Below are 15404 nucleotides of genomic sequence, written 5' to 3' on the forward strand. Positions count from 1 at the left end.
CAAAACCTTTTGGTAGAATGACTTACAAAATCTATGCCTGATAAAAGCACAATATTAGGATGAGACAGTTTATGTTTACCGAAAAGAACCAGGAAAATATAGGTAATTATTCCCAATGGTTAAGATAATACAAACGAACAACCGTAGATAAAGTCCTACTCAAATAGTAGCTTGGTAGAAGTAATATTGAAGAGGGAAACGTAATCATTCAGGTACTCATATCAAGTCAGAAGAGTCTCACACACTGACGAGATTCTGGTTAAAGCTTCACCCTCCGAGTACAGAATAGATCTTATACTTACGAACTTCATGACGCTGTTTGCTATTGCTGGAGGAAAGTCAAAGCAGACACTGGTGCTTTCGGTTCCAGACGAGGGCGTATATATAGTGGAAGTAGGGCAAAATCGTGATCGAAGTGAACGACGCTCCGGAAGGAGACGTCTTTTTTGCCGTCTTTTTTTTTTCTCTCTCTCTTTCTCTTTCTATCTTACTATACTCCGCCCATAAAACTGCCCCTCCTTTTCTTTTTACCTCTTCCATCTCCCCGTCCTGCTCCTCCTCCTCCTCCCCCTCTTCCTCCTCCTCCTCCTCCTCCTCCTGCTCTTTCCAAACAGCACGTTATCACCACGACCTTGAAATACACCTTGAATTACTTTTACGTCTGTCTGACCTTTGGCGGAAACCTGGGGCACCAAGCATGTGCGCGTGAGACCTGTAGTACCAGCAAAGAGTTTTTGCCTGCTCGTCAGTATTCTCGATTCTTTTCTCCTTCGTTTATGCCAGCCAAAGTGTGATTTATGTGTCGTTATCTTCTGAACACTTTCTTCATCTGGAAAGAGAAGAATAACTAAGTTAAAAGTCATCATAGTAAGTTCTTGAAATGGATTTCGCCATTTCCATAGTTAAGAGGTGTCATACTTGAGGTGTGAGTACCCTGGGGATACGACAACTGCTAAATTGCACATATGGTCATCAGATTTGAAGAGAACGCGATTATATCGTGATTATTTTCCAGATGACCCTATTCATATGGAGCGATGGCAAAAAAAAAAAAATAAATAAATAAATAAAATAAAAAGCCTTAAACTGTCGAACCTATTGTTGAGCCAAATTCTGATTTACTAAAAATCATAAGAGCATAGTTTTACTCTTCTGCTGACATTGTATTTTGTTATCAGGTTTTAGGTGACGGCTATTATAAAAAATAGATATATTAGAAAATTATCACTAAGACGCTTAATCAGATATCTAACCAATGCCTTTTTTAATTATTAAGACCCTCGAAGCAATGAATTGAGAAAAATCCGAGATGTGAAGTGGTCACAAACAAGTGTATCCTGTTCCATCTTACGGCTGACGTATGGTTAAAAGTACTACCAGAATATTCTATCAACAGTTGTCTTGAACATCCACGCTGATATACAAATGATGACAAATAGGATCATTGTCATTGATTCAAATAGCGACGCTCAAAAACACCAGGTGAAATATAAAACAAGCCGCTTAGTAAATATTTTCAGATGATTCCCTGCATTCAATCACAATAAATAAAATGCATCTAAAGTGAAATATATATAAAAAAAATATATCCTGTTTCCAAGATGGATTACTCAATAGATGACAGAATTTCTGAAGTCTGAGTGGTCGTGTCGTTTAATCCCGACAATCTTTTACTTCCATCACCTCCAGAACACAGCGATAAGATCGCATCCCTAGCTAATTCATCTCTTGCTTCCCCTTCACTTCAACACTAATCATAATCCAGTGATATCTCAACAGAATATTCTTTCGTTCCCATTCTTCTCGGCTCTTTCTTACCTCGCTACGAGGCTGACACCACATCGTGCGTCCCATGTTCAACAAATCTAGTAAAATCAGCAGAAAGTAAAAGGTATCAAACTCCCGCAACGATGTTTGGTAAAAGTGGAAGGCATAGTAAAAAATGGGGGTTACGGTACAATATCTACTTCATGTCACAAATATCAGTAAAAGTACGACGCCACGTCTTGAAATGACTTTAATTAAGTTTTTTTATGTTCCTTCGGCTCTGCTCTTCTCTCTCTCTCTCTCTCTCTCTCTCTCTCTCTCTCTCTCTCTCTCTCTCTCAGAAGAGCTAGATTGTAACTTCATGAGAGTAAAAAAGAATTATTTTCACGTTTCTTGGTGACATCTTTAGCAAAGGATTGTATTTTTATTTAAAAGTCCTCTTTAACGAGGTCTGTTTTCATACTGGAAAACAAAAATCAGGCGGTCAGTTCTATTTGAAAATTGCGCAATGCTCAGGTGTACTAAAGGAAAAATTTAATGCTAACATGTTAAACATATTAACTGAAAACTAAGGAAAACATATTATAAACAAAAAAGTAAAAACAAAAAAAATTACGATATCTCAACATGGTACACATGTTATACAGCAACAGATCAACGGCCGTTTCCAAGACAAAGCATTAAGCAAGGGAATTTAAACGTTCAGCCAGTGGTTATCTGCGAATCAGAAAAGTGAAACAAGTAACGGGGAGTGACGGGGATTATCTTTATCATCCACGGGCCAGCGACGCGCCGACAGCCATAACAGCACCTGAAACACGCAATCAGATGTAAGATTACGCTATGTTCTTTTCGTCGTATGTTGCTCCATTTTTTCCTCTTGGACTCTGTTTTCTTTTCATTAACTTAACTTTTTTCCTTTCGTATTCCTACCTTGCTTTTATTTTACAGGTCTATATATCTATTTATTTGCGTATATGTTGTTCAAGTAAATCGTAAAAGTATCTGGATACATAACAAATTAATTTGAATAGGATTACAAATCATTCCTATGCTGAATATTACACGAAGTTACGCAAATTAACTTTGGTAATGAAATTTTTTTGACGGTCCATTTAGTCAGTTTTGCTTTCCATTTGATGACTACGATTTTTTTTTTTTTTTGAGCACCAAAGGATAGTCATGAAGACAATGCTCTTTTAGATCTGACATGCCGTTTGCAAAGAGCCTTGATGACTCTTTTGAGTGTATAGTTATTTAAATAGGTTTTGATACAGCTTTCGATTCAGTAGATCATAAGGCTCTTATTTTTAAACTTCAGAATCTTGGAGTTGGTGAATGTTTTAGGATTACTTTGTGATTTCCTTACGCTTACTAGGCGGCAGCAATTTGCTATAGATGGGATTTTGTGGTGTTCCACAAGGTAGTGTTCTTGATCTGCTATTATTTTATACTGTATACAAGTACTATGGTTATTGGAGTAGAAAAGATGATGCAATGTTTGTGAGTATAGTAAAGCCTCTACACATGGCAAATGAAGTTGCCTTAAGTCTCAGTTGTGACATGGAGTGGACTAGGGGATTGTGTAGACTGGAGGTATGAGGCTGAACTCCAGTAATATGAAAATACTATTAATTAGTAGATCTCATACTGATTTTCCACGTATCCTCCCCTTCAAATGGATGGGACTCTGTTGAATGACGGAAACTTCGACTATAATGCGTGTAAATTTTGACTTGGATCTTTTGAGAAACATCTAAAGAAAGTTTCAGCAAATGCGACACAGAAGTTAGGTATACGGAAGTCTCCATATGTTTATAACAATGATAAACTGAACGCAACTTATTTTAAGTCATTTGTCCTTCCGGTGCTAGAATATTGCTCCGTGATGTGGATGTCTGCTTCTGCCAGGGGTTTATCGATTAGATAGAATTGAACGATGCAGTAGCTTCCTATTTCCTAACATTAGCAGCTGTAACTTATGCCACCGACAGATGGTTTATTGTCTGTCTGTTCCTACCATGTGATCAGATTAGCTGAACAGCAGCACCAATATGCAGTGAATGGGCCACGCTGGCGAACTTCCCTGTTGGAACGTGGAACAGTCTCCTTGAGGATGTTGTGCAATTAGAACCTCAAAAGCACAAGCGATGTAAGGCATTAATACCCAAAAACAATCGACATGTTCTTATGCATTTCTCTTCTTTTTGCAGTTCCTGCTATCTTCTGTAATTTTTTTCAAAAGAACACAACAGTCTTTGAAAGCTTGAATTTCAAGTCAAAAGGCCTTGTAGGTTTGTTCCATATGAATAGGGGTCATCCTCTGAATAATAAATAATAATAATAATATAATAATAATAATAATAATAATAAAATAATAATAATAATAACTAATAATAATAATAATAATAATAATAATCGGTACCTGCCACCCAGGCGGTAGGTACCCCAACCAACACCCAACCAACGCCAACAACCCCGGACGGACCTAGAAGATCTCAACGCCTCATGGACAGATTTCGTCACCATCCAACGACCAATTAAAATCCCTGCTTACCGACTTACCCACCCCTTGCCTGCTATAAATACATGTAAAACAGTATCTTAATTCACTTTGCTGTATATTCTCATAGATGACTTCCTGTACGCTGTCGACACGTAAGAGGAAATAAACCTAAGACAACTAAAATCTTTATATGTCCCTAGGAAACCTGATACACCAGCTACATGCTGATCAGAAAAAGGTAACAAGAAGGGGATTGAGAAGAATCTATAAATTAAATGCCGTTGAAACGCTATATAATAATAATAATAATAATAATAATAATAATAATAATAATAATATAAATAATAATAATAATATAATAATAATAAGACGGAAATAACATCTCTCCCATATGTAGGAAGTGCAATATGAAAAATGAAACCATAAACCACATAGCAAGTGAATGCTCGGCACTTGCACAGAACCAGTACAAAAAGAGGCATGATTCAGTGGCAAAAGCCCTCCACTGGAGCCTGTGCAAGAAACATCAGCTACCTTGCAGTAATAAGTGGTACGAACACCAACCTGAGGGAGTGATAGAAAAAGATCAGGCAAAGATACCTCTGGGAAACTATGGTATCAAAGAACGGATAGGGTGATACGTGCAAAACAGACCAGACGTGACGTTTGATTGACAAAGTTTCAAGAAGAAAGTATCACTCATTGATGTCCAATACCATGGGACACCAGAGTTGAAGAGAAAGAGAGGGAAAAAATGGATAATGTATCAAGATCTGAAAATAGAAATAAGAAGGATATGGGATATGCCAGTGGAAATCGTACCCATAATCATAGGAGCACTAGGCACGATCCCAAGATCCCTGAAAAGGAATCTAGAAAAACTAGAGGCTGAAGTAGCTCCAGGACTCATGCAGAAGAGTGTGATCCTAGAAACGGCACACATAGTAAGAAAAGTATGGACTCCTAAGGAGGCAGGATGCAACCCGGAACCCGACACTATAAATACAACCCAGTCGAATTGTAGGACTGTGATAGAGCAAAAAAAAAAAAATAAAAAAAAAAAAAAATAATAATAATAATAATAATATAATAATAATAATAATTATAATAATAATAATAACATCTCTCCCATATGTAGGAAGTGCAATACGAAAAATGAAACCATAAACCACATAGCAAGCGAATGCCCGGCACTTGCACAGAACCAGTACAAAAAGAGGCATGATTCAGTGGCAAAAGCCCTCCACTGGAGCCTGTGCAAGAAACATCAGCTACCTTGCAGTAATAAGTGGTACGAGCACCAACCTGAGGGAGTGATAGAAAACGATCAGGCAAAGATCCTCTGGGACTATGGTATCAGAACGGATAGGGTGATACGTGCAAAACAGACCAGACGTGACGTTGATTGACAAAGTCAAGAAGAAAGTATCACTCATTGATGTCGCAATACCATGTGACACCAGAGTTGAAGAGAAAGAGAGGGAAAAATGGATAAGTATCAAGATCTGAAAATAGAAATAAGAAGGATATGGGATATGCCAGTGGAAATCGTACCCATAATCATAGAAGCACTAGGCACGATCCCAAGATCCCTGAAAAGGAATCTAGAAAAACTAGAGGCTGAAGTAGCCCCAGGACTCATGCAGAAGAGTATGATCCTAGAAACGGCACACATAGTAAGAAAAGTGATGGACTCCTAAGGAGGCAGGATGCAACCCGGAACCCCACACTATAAATACCACCCAGTCGAATTGGAGGACTGATAGAGCGAAAAAAAAAAAAAATAATAATAATAATAAGTTTGCCATATTCAGCGAGACTGCTAAGTAATTGGCCTCTGATCATGGTGTTATTCTGGTATTTTGAATGTCAATGTCTGGTATTATCAATACTAAAATGTATGAAATATATTTTTTATTCTGATTACATTAAGATATATATCCGGAGACTTCAACGGGATCATAGAAGGTATCTTCGCTACAAAATCATTAATAGAGTATTTTCTTATTATTACTGCATTATCAGAGTCAGTTGCTTCCTTAATGTCGACATGCTTCGGCCATCTCCCTGGCCATCATCTGGACGTTGCAAGTGACGCTCTGTATGGACAAGGACAAGGAGGGGGATAGGATGGAGTGAGGGTCCGATTGCCAGTCGGTTTGAACCCCACCAGGGTTCCCCAGAAGGAAGGTAAGTTTTTTGGAAAGGGCCATAAGATTGCGTGAAAGGACGGTATTAGGGGAATGATATAAGAATGGGATAGGTCTGTTTGCCTTTCAGCGCACAATTTGGTGCATGTCGTATATTTGTAGTGTGTTTGTAAGTTACTAACTAAATGTGGTTAAGGTACGGCAGGGAGGCGAAAGGTAAAAGGCAAAAGGCTCCGGTCATGCAACCAAGCTCCAATATTAGAATCTTCCTCCTTCTGGGGGACGGGGAAGGAGAACTCAAACCACGGTGTTGTACAGCAGCGTTAAAGTCTATTTTGTTAGTAGCGTTAGTCTTCGGGCTCTCTTCCATAGTAAGATCAGAAGGTTACTTTTCAATTAGTTTTGGTGTGGTGAGAGTCTAACTATTTTTTTATTGGATAAAAGTATGTCATCTGGAGTGATGTGCTACTCTACATTAAGGTGCTTTTTATTTTTTTTTATTTTTAAAGTTAACGTTACCATTGGGACTTAGGCTACATTATTGGCGGGGGAGAGGTGGAGATACCAGAATAAGATTATGACAAACGAATTATCAGAAAAAATAAAGAGAATTATTTGCAAAATAATAATAATAATAATAATAATAATAATAATAATAATAATAATAATAATAATAATAATAATAATAATAATAATAATAATAATAATAATAATAATAATAATAATAATACTATAGCTGTTTCAACGGCATTTAATTTATATAGAATCTTCTCAGTTCTTCTTATTACCTTTTTCTCGTCAGCATGTAGCTGGTGTATTAGGTTTCCTAAGGACATGTAAAGATTTCAGTTGTCTTAGATTTATTCCTCTAACGTGTCGACAGCGCGCAGGCAGTCATCTATGAGAGTATACAGTAAAGTGAATTAAGATACGTTTTACAAGTATTTATAGCAGGCAAGGTCGTGTACAATGGGTGGGTGGGTCGGTGAGCAGGGATTTTAATTGGTCGTTGGATGGTAACGAAATCTATCCCTGAGGCGTTGAGATCTTCTTGGTCTGGCCTGGGGTTATTAGCGTGGGTTAGGTGTTGGTTGGGGTACCCACCTTCTGGGTGGCAGGTACTGCAAGCCGTTCAGGTGACATGTCATCCGCTCGTTCTCTCCCGCTTTCTCTCTCTCTGCTTCTTCCTCTCTTTCTCTCTCTCTTACTCTCTCTCTTTCTCTCTCTGCAAGTTCCTCTCTCTCTCTCTCTCTCCCTCTCTCTCTCTCTCTCTCTCTCTCTCTCTCTCTATCTCTTTCTCGTTCGCTCCTTCTGTTAACACTAAAATATATGAAATGTATATTTAATTCTGATTGTATATTAACATTTATCCGGAGACTACAACGGGATCGTAGAAGGTGATCCCCGCTACAACTCGTTGATATAGTATTTTATTATTACTGTATTTCCAGAGTCAGTTGTTTCCTTAATGCCGACATGTTTCGGACATCTTGGCCATCATCGGGACGTTGCAAGGGACGTTCTGAATGGACATCGTTGACGGGTCAGCCAATGATAAATCGACCCCGGATCTGACCACGCCCACCCCTACTGTAAAAGCTGACCCATTCAGACCGTCCCCTGCCACGTCCAGATGATGGCCAGTGAGATGGCCGAAACATGTCGACATTAAGGAAACAACTGACTCTGGAAATACAGTAATAATAAGAAAATACTGTATCAACGAGTTGTAGCGGAGATCACCTTCTACGATCCCGTTGTAGTCTCCGGATAAATGTTAATATACAATCAGAATTAAATATATATTTCGTATATTTTAGTGTTAATAATACCAGACCTTGACATTCAAAATACCAGAATAACACCAGAATAGAGGCCAATTACTTAGCAATCTCGCTGATTATGACAAACGAATTATCAGAAAAAGATAAAATTCTTTATAAGTTCACTTCCAAAATCCCATTAAGGAATTATTTTTATTCATTTTGACACATGCCATGTAGATAACTAAAATTATCATCATCAGAATTATAAAATAAGACGTGTAATATGTTATAATAAAACTAACAGTTTTCGAAAACTTTGATTAAAACACAAATGTTGGCAAAAATTTAACTGTCAAGAATGGTTTGGTCGACTATTTGCGTGAGTAAGGCTTCATTATTTGTTTTTAGTAAATACTGTCTTCTAAAAGTGTCCATGATGTTTGTAAAACAAAGACGTTCTATACCACAGAGAAAAACTCTAGATTCTCGTAAATCTTGTTCCGAAGGGAAGGGCAAAAGCAACACTAACTAACTAGGGGGCGTGAAGTTCCAAATTGTCATTTCGTGAAGTGAGCTGTAAATCTTGAAGACCCTCCGAAATTCCCATATTTTCACACAAAAGTACAACCTTCGTTTGTTTGTTTGTTTTTGTAAAAGTGTTTGACATTTTAAACTATATTTAAAGGTAGCTTTAAAAATGAGTGATGCAGGTTTTTTTATTAGAATAGGATTATAACTCAAATTCTTAAAAAGTAGATTATGGGTAATTCCGTCATAAACCTTACGACTAGCATTTTCTCCCTACGTTGTACTATAAATTTTCTTCGAAAAATAAAAATACACGAAGTGGAAAGATTTTTTTTTTTTTTTTGCTCTTGGTGACGTCCATAAATGTTTGAAGTGTTGTTGGTGGTTGTAATGTTGTTGGTGAAAATGTACTTTATCATCATTCAGTACTCTAGAATGACACAAACGGTTCAGTTAGTTAGGTTGTTGATGAGATAGTTTACATGTCAGTATTAATTAATGAATAAGTCATTTGTAAAAAATATATTCAAGTTATCTGAATGCTTCCCGCAAGAACCCAGTAGGTGACGGGGATTTTCGAACGATTCATATTCTTGGCATTAAACTGTCAAAGTTGATATGCGATACAAAACTATGGGCCACGAAAAGAATGTAACCCATTCTTTTCGCGTAAAAGTCACTGCGCAATATCGAGAATTTCGTCACTTTCTTCTATTTTGCCCAGCATTTATCAATATGCATCTCCAATCAAAGTGGATGCGTTATAAATGAGGTATTCTTTTTCAAACTCGGACAGATGCCAGTTGTGGGAACATTTCTGTACATTATCATTGAATTTTTAACTTATAGATGTGCCAGTCTGCCTGTCTGTCTTTCTTTAAATATTCGGCTTATGAACATGATGACAGTATGAACAGATAAACCCAAGTGGGCTCCGAAGGGAAATCAGCCTACGAAGAGAGACGAGTAAGAGGAAAAGGTGATAAATAATAAAATTCGAGGAGACAGCAAATAAAGCTAATGCGCTTGAATTCAGGGGACGTCAGCAGAAATATGGTGTTGATGACCTCTACAATAACTACATTAATACCGCGTAATCTCTGCTGTACTTCAGGACGGTGATCCTGACCCATTTCTATTTGCATACGGTATGTGATTTGGCACTGATAACAATCCTGTTGCCATGCAGACAGTTACTCCATTTCGCCTGAGCCTATCTTCTGTTTGTGTACATGAAGTTGCTGGTTCTCTCTCAAAAAAAGAAATAATAAATAGCTAAAGTCAGCTCATGGTGTAAATTATGGGGAATAAAGTTTAATTTTAACAAGCCTCAAAGTAATGATTAATTGTAAGCAATGGACCCAGCGGCCCACAAATCTTCAACCACTTGTTCGTTTTTTTATTTGTACATTTTTTCATGATTAAAATGCTTGACGGTGTTATCAGTTAATGCTGAATTATTTAAGACATTTCTAGAACGAATTATGGGAAAAAGTATTTGATAAATTCAACAGTGAAATAGTGAATAGCATCCTTGCTCAGTTACTGCTTCAGATCGAATTTGAAGTCAATAGTCCTTTATGGTCCAGTTTTTTTTTTCACACGCACTTGAAGAATTTATCCACACTTACTAGAATTTAAATTAAGAGAAAATAATGTTTTTCAACGCTGGAATCGACCGAGTTCTCTTGACCCTAAAAGTCGGTTCCCTTAGCCATCCAGAGAGTTTCAAATTCGCTGACTATGAAACACCGAAGCAGTTGAACAAGTAACTAATGGAAGACCCAACAGATGTAGCACCGTAAGGACAAACGGGAACAAGAAGGAGGAGGGGGAAGCAGTCATTTTTCTTTAATGTGATAAAGTCTCCATATTCCAATATCGATAAGAAAGTGATAGTAAAGAGTTTGTTGTTGACGATAGGGTTTGAGTGTAAAATGCGCAGTTAAGGAAATATGCGAGAGGAATGTGAGAATAAAAGTGCTTAGGAAGTCGTTGTTTTCCTCAATTTAACTCGATGATGGAAAGAGGAAAACCTGTTGGCGTCTGAGAGAGAGAGAGAGAGAGAGAGAAGAGAGAGAGAGAGAGAGAGAGAGAAGAGATAATGAAGGACAATCCATACATGGAATTTTATATATTATGTTGTTGCTTTCTCTGGGGCTATTTTTTATTAACATTCCTTTTAGTGTGTTATTATATGAGAAAACAAGGTTGACATTAAAAGCTTTTAACAATGATTTAATGGTTTCAAATCCGTTAAAAAAAGGCAAACTGAGAATGTTAATAAAAAATAGCCCCAGAGAAAGCAACAACATAAAATATAAAATTCCATGTATGGATTGTCCCTCATTTTATCTCGGACAGTCTAGCAAGGGCCTAGAAGTAAGGCTAAGCCAGCATAAATATTCTGTAAAAACTGGGCAAACATCAAATGCAATATTCATTCATTTAAGTGAAAACAACCACCGAATAAATTGGGTTGGTAGTTCAGTAATTGCAAAGTCAAGAGATGTCTTATCACGAAATCTTTTAGAATCTGATTTAATACAACTTACTTTTCATTGTAATTTCAATGTTAGTCGTGGCCTTTTTCATTTAGACCCTTGTATTTGTAACATGTTTAAGAATGACCTCAAAGATATAATTACAGACTTAAATAAAAATTAGTTGCCTTTGAGTTATCTTCGTTGTAATGTATGTCTAACCTGTATTGTGAATATGTATTGTGAACATGGTTTTGTTTACCAAAGTTCTGAACAGATGTCACCTATAATTCTTTAATTGTCTTGTCCTTGTATCAGAGATGTTTATCTAAAACTTTTAATCGCACCCATTGTTTATGCTTGTTTGGGAAGGTTACTCTCTTCCAGGTGTGTCGTATTCTAGGTACTAATCTCTTTATAATCCCTATCTGTCAGTTATACGAATCTTCTTGTTTTGTCTTTTGTCCCATGTATGTCAGTTCTGCTCAGTAAAGGACGTGGAAACGTCGAAAGGTCTCGCAGTTACTCATTCGTTTATTTTTCCTTCATGGCATATATCTCCATTATTGTTATGTATGTAGTTCATCACGACCAGTTTTAGCAAGGCTTTTAAAGCTTTGAATGAATTAAATGGATGCTCATTTATGAAGAGAAGTCTTCCTTACAAGGAAAATAACTTTAAAATTGTTGGATTTAGTATGTGGACCTGAAGAAAATTTACTTTTAAAACAATTCTGTCAAAACTACTTAAATGGCATTAGATTTTTTTAATTTTGTACATTTAACTTTCTAATGATCTTTAAACATTTCAGTGTATGATGCTACAATGAATATTCAAAACTGCTGCGATCCCGAGATTCTTCAGAACTTCATTATTCAATTTTTTCCCTTTTCCTCCACCCCATCGGGGGCGGTTCCCCTGATTGGGTGGAGGCGCTCCTAAGGGCTTGCATAGTAGGTGTGTTTGGCTTACTGTGCGAGTCCTTGGAGTTATTTTGTTAATTTAACGTTGCAGATGACAGTGAGTTTTAACTTTACTATGAAAGTAATTTTTTAAACTGAGAATCTAGTATAGCGTTGCACTTGATGTTTTGTACATATGCAATGGTTTGTATAATGGAAAGGTTTGTCAAAATCTGATGGTTTGTATACAACTGGTGTACGAGTTCCTGTCTTAACAGTTAACTTATATTAGTGAGCCAAATATAAGTATGTTTTTATGGTTATTGAATTTATTAGCTTAATCCACTCTGGTTTGTTACTTCTCATCATGATAATCTTATTTCAAAAGCTACTTTTTTTGGAATTTATCAGTTTGGTCAGTTTTTCAAATGCAAGTTTTCAGTTTCGCATCATAAAAACTATTAAAATCTTAAAATCCATGGTTACAACTTTTTAGATATTTGGTAGATGCTAGTGTTTTGAACTATGTTGCATGAAAGACTTGCGTAAGAGCAACAGGGTACGTTGACTTTTAATTTTTTTGTTCTTTGTATTAAGGTTTGCTTTTAATTCGGTTATTTCCTAAGTTTTTCCTGTTGCTATTCATGACTTGGTGACCTTGCTCTGAGGGGTTTAGAATTGAGGTAATTGTGTGATTAGTTCGTGGAATACTACTACTTCCATCTGTCACAAAGCGAGGCTTAACTAATTTTGGTTCTGAAGTGTGATAATACAGGTATTGAGAATAAATCATTCTGTAACTAGATTTATGATTAAGAAAGTAATTTTCCGGTGTGTGCGCACCATCCTGTAATTACTAATATTTGTAACCACCTAAAATTTACCCTGATTGTCAGAAAAAGGGCACATAAGCTGTCAAGTATTTTTGTTTTTAAGATTAAAGGATATGATTTCTAGATATTTTTATTTCATTTCTATTAGTATTGTACATAATTGTTAACGAATGTAAAGGAAATTCACTGTGACTGTTTTGATATTTCATCCTGTAGCATTCAGTATTCTGACGGCTGAGAGGTTAAAAGTGTAGTTTTATAAATTTCTCCTCCCTAGGTTAAAAATATTTGGTATAACTTAAGTCTCAGCAGTTGGGTGCTTAGTTGTTAAAGTAAATGGTAACCTGTGTAGTCACTTGTACATTACAGCATTATTGTAAGAAATAAGCTCGATTAAAAGGCTACCGTGCAGTAAGTAGTGAGGTTAGGAATGGGAAAAATGAGTTTGATGATAGGGTTTGCTTTGGCTGGATGTTTGGTGATAAGTGACTCGGGGTTAGACGAATAATTATAATGCAGTTAGTGTAAATGTATATCTGCGCTGCACAGGTTATTTTAGATGAGGTGTGAAAGTTAGGAAGGCCTTGATATAAACGAAGCATTTTCATATCTCCTTTTTTTTAATATACTCTCATATCGTACCAAACACCTCTAAATAATTGTATTTTCATTTCGATATGATTGTAATTTCACCAATTCCAAAGGTTGTATTTCACCAGTTTCAAAGGTGTTGTATTTCATCAGTTTCAAAGGTGTTGTATTTCACCAATTCCAAAGGTGTTGTATAACTAATAGTCAAAGGGTAAATAGAAATTGCGTTATATTTGCTATGTATTCATATAGTGACCTAACATTGTACAATGAAATTAGTAATAATGCCATATGTATATTTACAAAATTAATTTATAATAGTCATATATATACCAAATTCTTATCAATAATTATCCGTGGTATCACCAATGGAAAGCTTAATATTATCATTCTCAACAATTTGCTTAGCTTTTCCTTTCATACTTATTGTGCGTAAAGGCCTGTCCACACGAGCCGGCCTGATCGGCGTGCTCCGGGGTTGACGGACAAATTCTGGCGGGCTTACCCGTGAATGTTGTCCACACGGGTGAGGAGATGGAGAGGTGGGCGTGTCCGACGATGCCAGTAGTGTGTTCAGTGCGGTACGATAAACATGGTGCCTACCGCAAAGAAGATATTGTGTAGCACTATAATTGCTTTGTGTGTGATGGAAAAGAAGAGAATATGGTGCAAAGAATGGCTCAGTAAAAGAAATGTTTATGGTTGATGTACGTCTGCCAGGGTCGAAGCACAAACCATCGGGCACCACCGTGGTGATTTTGTTACAAGACCCATCGGGCAATTTGACGGTTTGCCCGTCAAGTGTGCCCGTTAGAGGGGAGGTCCGCCGATCAGGCCCGGTCGTGTGGACAGGCCTTAAGGGTCAAATATTTGGTACTTATAAATTTAGCTAATTTTCCCTTTAAATGTCTTTGATTTACTTCTGACAAGTGCCTTAATTATTGCATATTTTTGTCAATTTGGCTGTGACTTCAAATAGCTATTTCCCAAAATACTATCCATATCCGATGCTTTGGTAAAATTGTACCGACGAAAATCAATTAGATACGGCCCTGAATGCACAGTGATTTAGGGGTATGGGGACAAAGATACGGAACTTACTATCGTCCACAAAAAGTCCGTTCTAACCGCTGCTGGTCCAGAGAGTGAACACGAATCTGCTGACTATGAAACCCCCAAAGCAGTTGAACAAGTAACTCTATATCTAATATCGTTAAGAAAGTGATCATCAAGTTGTTTTTTTTTTTTTTTTTTGAAGATACGAGTGTAAAATGTGCTACCAATGGTATACCTCATCCCACAGATATGGGATAGCGTCATCCTTAAGCCTTTGATACAGACTGTCATGTGAATTTAAAAAGGGTCAACGCCATAATATTGTTTGTGGATTAATAGTTCATGACGGATGGCATTCTACATTAACAATAATCACAATTGGATAGGTAGACGGTTGTTCAATTCACAGCGCATTGTCGTTGCTCTCACCTCACATCACCAACAAAACCGCCAGATGATACATACTGAAAATATCATTCGCTAGTTACGTCCTTTAGACTACCACCTACGCAGAAACACACTCTCCTATCAATTTATTGTCTTTACCTCTGTACTATGATTGATAATTCTCAGCTTCTTTCTTTCCATCTTTTTACTGAATATAAATTTGTTACATTGGTGAAAGTATCTGAATCTTTCATTTTGTACTGGTATTTAATAAAATTTGCAAGTGTCTAAAACCTGGCATTGGGTTGTCATCGCCCATAACACCCACTTCCACTATGGATGTTGGCCCAATCACGCAATATAACTAATATAACAGATCTATGAATATTTAAATATAGAGGAAACACCAGCAGCGGTTTGTGGTTGCTACCTCA

General features: G+C 36.8%; 1 protein-coding gene across 1 annotated transcript in view; it reads right to left on the minus strand.

The window, feature by feature from the left end:
- LOC135206618 (cuticle protein AMP1A-like) overlaps positions 1–430 on the minus strand; it is a 2965-nt gene extending 2535 nt beyond the window's left edge. Inside the window, exon 1 of the mRNA XM_064237959.1 lies at positions 303–430. Within this exon, the coding sequence (XP_064094029.1) occupies positions 303–311 (9 nt within the window). The 5' untranslated portion in view covers positions 312–430. The remainder of the gene's footprint in view (positions 1–302) is intronic.
- Positions 431–15404: the final 14974 nt, after the last annotated feature.

Source organism: Macrobrachium nipponense, chromosome 31 (genome assembly GCF_015104395.2).
Source record: "Macrobrachium nipponense isolate FS-2020 chromosome 31, ASM1510439v2, whole genome shotgun sequence".
Lineage (NCBI taxonomy): Eukaryota > Metazoa > Arthropoda > Malacostraca > Decapoda > Palaemonidae > Macrobrachium > Macrobrachium nipponense.